The sequence below is a fragment of the Chrysochloris asiatica genome, unplaced genomic scaffold (genome assembly GCF_000296735.1).
Source record: "Chrysochloris asiatica unplaced genomic scaffold, ChrAsi1.0 scaffold00030, whole genome shotgun sequence".
Classification (NCBI taxonomy): domain Eukaryota; kingdom Metazoa; phylum Chordata; class Mammalia; order Afrosoricida; family Chrysochloridae; genus Chrysochloris; species Chrysochloris asiatica.
The window spans coordinates 18,811,368-18,822,467 of record NW_006408548.1 but is presented as its reverse complement, the minus strand read 5'-3'; the positions used below and the strand labels follow the sequence as shown (position 1 = coordinate 18,822,467).

The 11,100-nt window shown below is 39.9% G+C and overlaps 1 protein-coding gene across 1 annotated transcript; it reads right to left on the bottom strand.

The window, feature by feature from the left end:
• Positions 1-325: 325 nt before the first annotated feature.
• Positions 326-7,907, bottom strand: NKIRAS1 (NFKB inhibitor interacting Ras-like 1). Its single transcript, XM_006851629.1, has 3 exons — positions 7,814-7,907; positions 6,195-6,436; positions 326-568 (listed from the first exon to the last, which is right to left on the bottom strand). Exons 1-3 carry the CDS (start codon positions 7,905-7,907, stop codon positions 326-328), a joined length of 579 nt encoding a protein of 192 aa, XP_006851692.1.
• Positions 7,908-11,100: the final 3,193 nt, after the last annotated feature.

Sequence of the window (11,100 nt, the reverse complement as noted above, 5' to 3'; positions counted from 1 at the left end):
CTGTTTCAAACCCACAGCCACTTCTTGGAAACTTGCAGGGTTGTTATGAGTTGGAGCCAATTCCACAGCACTTAACAACAAAATAAAACCGGAAAAAAGGAAAGTTTGCATACTATCCAAACTTTATTTTACTGTTTTGACAAATGTACCATTAATATAAATAACAAAGGTGCTAATTTCAGGGACAGGGTTCATATCAGGTTCTATTATAACCTAAAGTGCTTTAAGTTTTTTCTTCCTTAGGGATTTTAAGTATTATCTTGTCCATGTTCACAGACACTTAATGGCAATCACTATTTAAGAAACAATTATGGAATTAATTATTTTAGTTCTCAGAGCTAGAGTTCCCTTTGTTTTTCCTCCCAGGCAAAGGAAAGCTAGATTTGCTCTGAGGTTGGGAAAGTTTACTGGCTAATAAAGTGAAGGGTTCAATCAGGGTTTTCCGATCTGTCACCGTTACCTCCCACAGTCTCACTTTCTCACTTTTTGCCCATTGCTGTGCCACTTCCGCGTCCACTTGTCTCTGCTCCGAAAGGTCGAGTTTGTTTCCTAACACAACAATTGCTACCTGAAAGAAAATGGATTTAAAAGATCATTCTCTGACGCCAGAGATGGAGGCAGAGACGGTCATGACGTGGAGAGATGGAGCGGCAGGGGACTTTAGACCCAGAGAGGGAGAGAGGGGCTGTGTGCTGATGACTGGGGGAGGGGAGGCAGGCTTGCAGGGTATACCTTGTGGTTGGTTCATGCTGCATGGAGCAGATTGTAACCATGGCAGTGAAACGATATATGACAGGATGAATGTAAAACTAATGTTCTCTTATGTAAACTATCACATAATTCACAATAAAACATTAAAAAAGATCATTCTTATTCTCTGCCAAAAGCAATGATATGCAAAGCACAGAGAAAAGGACAACTGTTTAACAAACTGCTTCATCAAAACTTGACTCTCCAGTGAAACTGAAAGGATAGTATCACACTCCTAACTGGAAGGCATTTCTGATGAAATTACCACTATTCAACAGCAGCTGAAGCTGCTTGGGAAATTAGTATCTACGCTACAGATAATGATTGGACTCAAATGTGTCTGGATTTCAGCGTGATGATTCCTGAAGTTCGGGAGATTGGCAATACTGTACAGAACTCTTAAAAACCAGACACCAGTGGGAGCTGCTAATAGCCAAGCTACCCTACACCATGTGGTATTGTGTACCCAGAGAAGCTGAGCTCCAGGAGAGCATCATTCCCAGTCCTAGAAGTGCCTGGTGCAAGGCTGCTGTTAGTGCCGTCGAGTCAGTTCCGACCCATAGCAACCCTATATAGGGTTTCCAAGGAGCAGCTGGTGAGCTTGAACCACCGACCTTGCAGTTCAAATGGCTTTGCAATCTGACGCATTAACCCCACAGCACCATACCAGGTAAGCACCCAGTATTTGTTAAACATACATCAACTAACATTGTACACTAAAAGCAATTCATCCATTCATTATGGCAAATGCTCTTAGTGCAAAAATTGTCAGAATAGGCGTCTCTGGTAAGCAGCACTGAACTTTAAGCCACTGCTGTCTGCCTGCCTTTAAGTTGGCTCCATGTACTCAAGTAAGGCCGTACCTTCCTGACAGGATTGAAGAGCAGGCCCCAGGGCTCCAGTTCTCTCGACTGCGCTGGGACGACTCCATCCCTTAGCAGGAGCTCTCCCTAACAGCCCTCTCCTCATGCTTCTCACTTAAGATTCTCATCTTCATGTACGCTCTGCCTAGTCTGACTTCTTCTCCAACAACAGAAATTCCACTCTGCCTCCCTGGAAAATCTCCCTGCATCTCCTAACCATCTATGCTTTGAACGTTCCCGTCACTCATCTTGCCCACTGCTCATCCCTGTGATCTCAACCTGCTTTTTCTTACCATTTTCCTCCTGTTACTACCATGACCTGGGGGAAAGGGGTGTTGAGGTATCCTTTTTGTCCCTGAATGCTGCCTCTAACAAGGTCCTTCCCTAAAAATGCCTGCTGAAGGTGCATGTTCTTAGTCGGCTCCCTACTACCGCCCCTTCTTGTTGCTCATTATGGACTGCCTCATGTTCAGTCCCAGCATGTTGATATGTGCCGTGGAGTCGGTTCTGACTCATAGTGACCCTGTACAGGGTCCCAGCTATTCACGTCTTCATTCTAAGTGAATTCACTAGCAATATGGGTGACCCTTCAACAACCTGTATCTCCTTTTCTTGACCTCTGCAGTGATCCTGACTCACCTTACTTCAGCCATCCACTCTAGGCTCACATCTCTAAACCTTGTCATTTACAATAACTGCTCTCCTGAGGCCCTGATCTCAATTCTAAGCATTCTATGACCATCACCTACCTCCTTGGTTCACACCCAACACTCTTACTCCAATAACTGTAAACAACCCCCCCCCCCCACACACACACTCACCTCTACCCTCAGTTCCTCTTTAGGCAACTACAGTGCCATTGAGTACATTCTGACTCAGCAACCCTGTATAGGATTTCTGAGCAGCTGGTGGGTTTGAACTGCCGACCTTGTGGTTAGCAGTTCAGTGCTTATCCTATAGCACCACAACAGAACTTAGGCAGCTTAACTGCTTTTTGTTTGCTCCCTTGCCCACTTATCCCAGCAAATAAACCCAGATCAGCAAATAAATCCAGAAAAACACGTAGTCTTGCTTGCAGATTCTAATTTACGGCCACCACTGATTTCTCCATTTACTCTACAACTAGACAATGTCTCATATTTTGGTTTTTCCCCTTCAACTTCCACTATTTCTTCCTCCACTTTACTCTCAGTTGGTAACCATACTATTTCAGTAAGAAAACAAGCAATCAGGAGCGTTTCCATATCTGCTGTTAGGTGCCACTCAGTCGGTTCTAACTCATAGTGACACAGTATAGGGTTTCCAAGACCGTAAGTCACAGGAGCAGAAAGCCTAATCTTTCTCCTGTGGAATGAATGGTGGGCTTGAACGGCTGACCTTGTGGTTAGCAGTCTAGTGTGTCCTACAATGCCACCCACACTCCTTTCCATTACAGCCAACAACCTGCAAGATGTGCTTGCATCCTGCAGTCTTCCAGATCCATGTACATGCTGCTCTGCAATGCTTGCTTTCCTTAGCTGTCATTCCAGCAATTAGCCCCTCACCTACATCATCATTTCCCCCTTTCTGTGGAGATACTACCATTAGCACAAACAATGTTATCTCTCATCTTAGAAAAACCAACCGCTTTTAATACCACATCCTTTTCCAGTTCCCCTTTACAGCAAAACTCTTTCAAAGAGCTACATCTGTTACATTCAGATCTCTTCTGCTCATTCCAATCAGACTGCATCTCACTACTTCATTAAAGCTGTTCTTGTCAAGACCTCCATGTTACTAAAGAAAATGGCCAATCCTTAGTCCTCAGCATTTTGACCTACTGAAAATAACTGTCAGTTTGATCATTGCCTCCTTTTTTAAAGTGTTGGCTTTACTTGCCTTTTGGGACACCCTCATATCTTAGTTTTGTCCTTGTACCTCAGTGGCCATTCCTCAGACTTGGCTAGTTTCTCCTGGACTTGTAAATGTTAAAGTGCCTCAGGGCAACAGTGTTTCAGCTAAACTCCTTTCTACTCATCTTGTCTCCAACGATCGCCAATAAAGCAGTCAAAGCGATCATTTTTAAAACAAGTGAAAAGATAACTCTACCTCCTTCATATGAAGGAAAAAAACAAACTACCAAAATACCTTTTTCACTCAATAGATACTATTGATATGCAACAACCTGGGTGACTATATTGTTGTTAAGTGCCATCGAATCGATTCCGACCCATAGCGACCCTGTATAGGGTTTCCAAGGAGCAGCTGGTGACTATATAGAGTGAAAAATACTGATCCTAAAGGTTACATACTATATAATTCCATTTATGTAACATTCTCAAAGTGACAAAATTACAGGAATGAAGAACAGATTAGTGGTTTCCAAGGGTTAAGGGGGTGAAGTGGGAAAGAAGTGTTGTTAGGTGCCATCGAGTTGGTACCGACTCAGCGACCTTATGCACAGCAGAATGAAACACTTCCCAATCCCAGGCCAACATCACCATTGTTGTCACACTTGAGCCCATTGATGCTGCCACTTTGCCAATCCATGTCACTGGGGGTCTTCCTCTTTTTCTCTGACCCTCCACCCTACCAAACATGATATCCTTCTCCAGTGACTGGTCCCTCCTGACAGTACGTACAAAGTATGAGAGACAAAGTTTGGTCATCCTGGCCTCCAAGGAGCACTCTGGCTGCACTTCTCCTATCACAGAGCTTTTCGTTCTATGGGCAGCCCATGGCACTTTCAATATTCTCCTCCAACACCATAACTCAAAAGCATCAATTCTTGTACGGTCTTCCTTATTCACTGTCCAGCTTTCGCATGCTTATTAGGTTACTGAAAATACCACAGCTTGGGTCAGGCGCACCTTAGTCTTCAAGCTGACATCTTTATTCTTTAACACTTTAATGAGGTCTTGTGCAGTGGATTTGCCTAATGCAATACGTCATTTGATTTCTTGACTGCTGTTTCTATGAGTGCTGATAGTTGATCCAAGAAGAATGAAGTCCTTGACAACTTCAATCTTTTCTCCGTTGATAAGAATGTTGTTTATTGGTCCAGTGGTGAGGATTTTTGTTTTTACATTGAGATGCAATCCATACCAAAGTCTTTGATCTTCATCAGTCAGTATTTTAAGTCTTCTTCACTTTCAGCAAGCAAGGTTATATCATCTGCATATCGCAGGTTAATGAGTCTTCCTCTAATCCTAATGCCACATTTTTCTTCATATAACCCAGCTTCTCGAATTATTTGTTCAGCACACAGGTTGAATAAGTATGGTGAAAGAATACAACCCTGTTGCACACCTTTCTTAATTTTAAACCATTCAGTGTTCCCATGTTCTGGTCTCCTGGTCCATGTACAGATTCCTTATGAGCACAATTAAGTGTTCAGGAATACTCATACTTCGCAATGTTGTCCATAGCTTGTCATGAGCCACACAGTCAAAAGCCTTTGCATAGTCCATAAAGCACAGGTAAATATCTTTCTGATATTCTCTGATTTCACCCAAGATCTATCGGACATCAGTAATGATATCCCTTAATTCCACGGCCTTTTCTGAATCCAGCTTGAACCTCTGGAAGTTCTCTGTCAATGTATGCTTGTAGCGGTTTCTGTATTACTTTTAGTAAAACTTTATTCACATGGGATATCAAAGATATTGTCTGATAAATTCCACATTCCCTTGGGTCACCTCTCTTTGGAATGGGCACAAATATGGATCTCTTCAATAAGGAGGGATCCTTGTAGTGATAGAAATGTTCAATACCTAATATGATTGTACTGGTGTGGACCACAAGGTCCACAGTTCCTACCTACCAGCTGTTCTTTGGAAACCCTATACAGGGTTGCTATGAGTCAGAACCAACTAAACGGCACTTAACATCAATAACAACAATATGTTTCAATGTTGACAACTTGATTGTGATATTGTTATAGTCTTGCAAGATGTAATCACTAGGACAAAATGGGTACAGGTTATCTCTAGTATTTCTTATACCTGCATGTGAATATCTCAAAAAAATTAATATTAAAATAAAAATCTAGGTTAAGCACATCTAGGAAAGGATCTTATCAAGTACATGATTTTGTTCTAGAATTGATGAGTCAGCCGTGTGAAGAGTGGAGAAATGTGAGATAGGAGTGTTCCAGGTAGGAGAAAATGGCAAGTGGTACCTATACTATATAGGACTTCAAAAGACATGGGAAGACATGCAGAACTTGTTTTTAGATGGTATCTAAATGGATAGAATCCAAATATCAGGTTTTTTGTTTCTCTGTAAAGCTGAAGATATGAATCTTATTTGGCCAATGAGACAACTGAGAGCCTTAGTAATCAGTGACTACAAACAATAAAAAATAAACTACATAGTAGTCAAGATACCCAACTATACATGGCAATTAGCAAAAGGCAGAAAGTCAAATGTTAGTACTTATCTAAATCAGTCCTGTAATTCCTGGGCTAAGAAAGATATTAGGAAGATTACAGTACTGTGAATACAATTTAATTCTTTTAAATAATTAAATGACTCAAAAGTCCACGCTACCATTGAAATAGTATTACAGTCACATTTAGCATTTTTAACGTCTTCAGTTACCTCTTTTTTGTCTTTGAACTTATCGATTTCTTTCTTTAGAAGCTCCACTCTTTGAAACGATTCAAGGTTATTCACACTGTACACAAGAACAAAGCCATCTGCAAATGAAAAATAATGCTTTGGAAGCTCCACACCTTCCTGTAGGCCTCTGGTGTCATAAAGATGTAATTGTTCCTTTACACCCCGATCCGTTTCCACTGAAGCCATATATACATCTTCCATTGTTTCGCAATCATCCATACCTGGAATTAAAAAGAAAAGACTTCTGGATAACTTCTGGATAATCAACTATTAACTCTATTTACTCTACTCACTTGTCCTTTAGAAGATGGCTTTCTAGGTTCTCTATATAAAATTTCTAATAATGATGTGGCAATGAGATTTACTACTATATGGCTTTATAAAGTAATTGACAGAAGAGTCAAAGACCTTATTATCTACAATGAAGAATTAAATGAGACTGATTTTAAAAGCAGCTTCAATAACCAACTGTCCCCATTGTGTTCTCCCTTAGAACCAAAGATAGAGGCAGAGCTCATCAAAATGGTTAAATAAAGTAAGAGGAATATACTCTACACTACTTGTTAGAAATCAATGCTTTAAAGATATTATTCTTCACTTATTTCTCTAATATAAACCTTACTTTATTATCATCTGTAATGTCCAGTCTTCCTTAATAAGCCATGTGATCTTCCTCACCTTTGTATCCCCTGAAGACCTAATCACAGCCTTTATTACAAGCAATATTCAATAATGATTTAATTCAACAATGAATAAACATGTGAGATAAAAGAGGGAGCTTCAGAAAGTTTGTGGAAAAACTGAATTAAAAAAGACATTGGCATCTTTCCACAAACTTTTTGAAGTCCCCTGGTACAATTCATAAAATAAAGGCACACTGTACCAAGTAGCTTTTTAAAACCTACCCAGCAGTAGTGGAAAGTCATGTTTGAAATAAGAGAGCATTTAGCATATGCTTAGGTCAGTGATTCTACAATTCCCAGACCACTATTCTGTATGTACAAGACACTACATATATGCAAAGATTTGGTAGGTAAATATGTATGTATATCACCATTTCTTTTCTTATTTGCTATAGGTTACACTGGAGTCCTGGTGTGGCGCTGCAGGATAATGGGCTAGACTGCAAGGTCAGTTTGAACTGCAAGGTCGGCAGTTCAAACTCAGCAGCTGCTCCTCGGAAACCTTATACAGGGTCGCTATGAGCCGCCATCAAGTTGACAGCACTTAACAACAACAACAACATAGGTTACAGTAAGTACTACTGCATGTCAATAATATCAAGATTTTTTTTTCCTGTCTGCTATTTCCCTTCTCCTTCTATGTGGCACTGTGGGTTAACTGACTACAAGGTGGATTTAAACTGCAAGGTTGGTGGTTCAAACTCACCCACTGCTCCTTGGAAACCCTATACGACACTATGGGTCGGAACTGAATTGATGGCACTTAAAAACAACAACATTCTATGTTGGCTTTTCTGACCCTTTTGATCTCTCAGGATTACACCTCACTTCTGTGTAGCATAACCCATCTTTAAGTTTAGCATAACAAACAAAAGACCCAGAACCTAAACAGGAACTACAGAAAAATATCCTTACCAATGGTATGATTCCCATAAAGAAGCTGCTCCAGAATTGCAGTTTTCCCCACAGAGAGCAATCCACAAACTACAACCTTGCAGCCCTTTCCCATCTTCTCTCAGGATATCACTGTGAAGAGATTAGAAGGGCTTTAAAATTACATGCTGTTGAAACCAACCTTTTCTTTCTTTGAATGTTTAAATTCAATAAGTAGTACACACACGGGCTGGGTGGATTTTATATATATTTCCTTTCAAATTCAATTCTCCAATCTCCCATTTGTATTGTCTTTTATTATCAGAATCTTTATAAATCAAATCTTTGTCTATGGGTGTTGGCGTGAGACTGACAACATGAGCAAATTACATACTGTAACACTGTATGTAATACATATTACTAAGGATGTTGTTGTGGTTATGTGCCATGGAGTCGGTTTGACTCATAGTGTCCCTGTACAGGGTTTCCAAGGCTGTAAATGTTTACAGGAGCATAAAGCCTCATCTTTCTCCTGTGAAACAGCTGGTAGTTTCAAACTGCTGACCATGAGATTAGCAGCCCAATTTGTAACCACTGCGCTACCAGAGTTCTTATTACTAATGATAAGATGTATAAAATAAAACAGTGGACAGTAATGGTGCAATTCATTGTAACTGAGATACATTGTAAGTTGGAGACAATTTGTATAAGAAACTAGTAAGACTGAGTGCTCCAAGGGAGCAATATATGCATGTTGTATGTTGTTGTTGTTGTTAAGTACCATCGACTCAATTCTGAGTCATAGCAATCCAGTAAAGGGTTTGTAGAGAAGCGAATGCTGAGTTTGAAGTGCTGATCTTGTGGTTCAAACTGAACTTAAGGTCCTGTGCTTATCCTAAAACCTCACACCATATGTCTATATATATCATATAGGATAAGGTATTTCCTCCCAAATGCCAAGCTCCAGTCTCCCATTTTAAATACCAGCAAGATTACCATCCAGGCGTCCTTGAAGAAATCAGTCTGACTGATTTCTCACACAAGTAGTCCCTGACTTACGATGTATTCTAGAAAGACTAGGAAGAACAGAGATGGAGTACATCTGAATATTTAGTCATTGAAAACTTTATGAATAGCAATGGAACGATGTCAAAATATTGAGTACTGAAACATAATGAAGAGCACCAGATTATTGTCAGATGCAGTGCCAGAAAATGAGCCACTCAGGATGGAAGGCACTCAAAATAAGACTCGGGAAGAGCTGTCTCCTCAGAGTACAGTTGACTGTGATGACGGGAATAGAGTAAAGCCTTCGGGACCTTCATTTGCTGATGAGGAACAACTCAAAATTGGGAGAAACAGTTCTAAACATCCATTAATAATCGGGACATGGAATGTATGAAGTATGAAACTAGGAAAATTGGAAGCTGTCAAAAATGAAGTGGAATGCATAGACATAGTTATCCTACGCATCAGTGAGCTGAAATGGACTGGTATTGGCTATTTTCCATCTGACCATCACATGGTTTACTGTGCCAGCAACGACAAATTGAAGAATGGTGTAACATCCATCAACAAAAAGAACATTCTAAGATGTATCTTGAAGTACAGTGCTGTCTGTGATACGATAATATTCATACACCCCCAAGGAAGACCAGTTAATCCCACTATCATTCAAATTTACATACAACCACTACAGTCAGTGATAATGAAATTGAAGAATTCTACCAAGTTCTTCTATCTGAAATTGATCAAACATGAATCAAGATATAGTGATGATTACTGGCAATTGGAATGCAAGGGTTGGAAACAAGAAGGATCAGAAGCTGGAAAATTATAGCCATAGTGATAAAAACGATTCTGGAGAGCACCTAATAGAATTTTGCAAGACCAATGACTTCTTCATTGCGAATGCCTTTTTTAAACAACATAAAAGACAACTGTACACATGGACCTCACCAGATGGGATACACAGAAATCAAATTGACTACATCTGTGGAAAGAAACAATGAAAAAGCTCCATATCATCAGCCAAAACAAGGCCAGGGCAGACAGTGGAACAGACAATCAACTGCTCATATGCAAGTTCAGGCTGAAGGTGAAGAATATTAAAACAAGTACACAAGAGCTAAAAATATGACCTTGAACATATTGAACCTGAATTTAGAGATCATCTCAAGGACAGATTTGATGCAATGGACCCTAATGACCGAAGACCAGAGGAGTTGTGGGATGATATCAAGAACATCATGTAAGAAGAAAGCAAAAGGTCATCAAGAAGAAAAGAAATAAGGATGTCAGAAAATGGTTATGAGAAGAGACTCTGAAACTTGCTCTCCAGCGTAGAGATGCTAAAGCAAATGGAAGAAATGAGAATGTCAAAGAGCTGAACAGAAATTTTCAAAGGGTAGTACAAGAAGACAAAGTTGAATATTATAATGAAATGTGCAAAGACTTGAAGCTAGAAAACCAAAGAGAAGAACACTCTCAGCATTTCTCAAGCTGAAAGAACTAAAGAAAAAATTCAAGCCTCATTTTGCAAAATTGAAGGAGTCTATAGACAAAATATTGAATGATGCAGAAAGCATCAAAAAAAGATGGAACTCACAGTCACTGTATCAAAAAGAAGTGGTCGATGTTCAACCATCGATAATTTCAAGAAGTAGCATAGGATCAAGAGTCTATGACAATGAAAGAAGAAGTCCAAGGTGTACTGAAAGCATTGGCAAAGAACAAGGCTCCCGGAATTGGTGGAATAGAAATTGACATCTTTCAACAAACTGATGCAGCACTGGAGGCACTCACTCATTGATGACAAGAAATTTGGAAGACAACTGTTTAATCAATTTACTGGAAAAGATCCATATCTGTGCCTATTCCATAGAGAGGTGACTCAATGGAATGCAAAAATCATCAGACAATATCATTAATATCACATGCAAGTAAAATTTTGCTAAAGATTATTTTAAAATGGCTGCAGCAGTACATTGACAGGGAGCTGGCCAGAGGTTCAGGCTGGATTCGAATGGAGACGTGGAATACAGGGTATCACTGCTGACGTAAGATGGATCCTGACTGAAAGCAGAGAATACCAGAAATATGTTCATCTGTGTTTTATTAATTATGAAAAGATTGATTGTGTATACCATGGCAAACTATGGACAACATTGTGAAAAATGAATATTCCAGAACACTTAATTGTGCTCATGAGAAGTGTGTACATAGACCAGGAGGCAGTTGTTCCAGCAGAACAAGGGGGCACTGAATGGTTTAAAATCAGGAAAGGTGTGCACCAGGGTTGTGCTCTTTCACCATACTTACTTAATTTA

Bases quoted from the DNA above. Each gene is read 5' to 3' on its own strand.
- NKIRAS1 (XM_006851629.1), bottom strand. From the start codon at position 7,907: ATGGGAAAGGGCTGCAAGGTTGTAGTTTGTGGATTGCTCTCTGTGGGG. The intron at 6,437-7,813 runs GTAAGGATATTT...TTTTAATTCCAG, and splicing joins TTATGGGAATCATACCATTG to GTATGGATGATTGCGAAACA. The intron at 569-6,194 runs GTAACTGAAGAC...ATTTTCTTTCAG, and splicing joins AGTTCAAAGACAAAAAAGAG to GTAGCAATTGTTGTGTTAGG.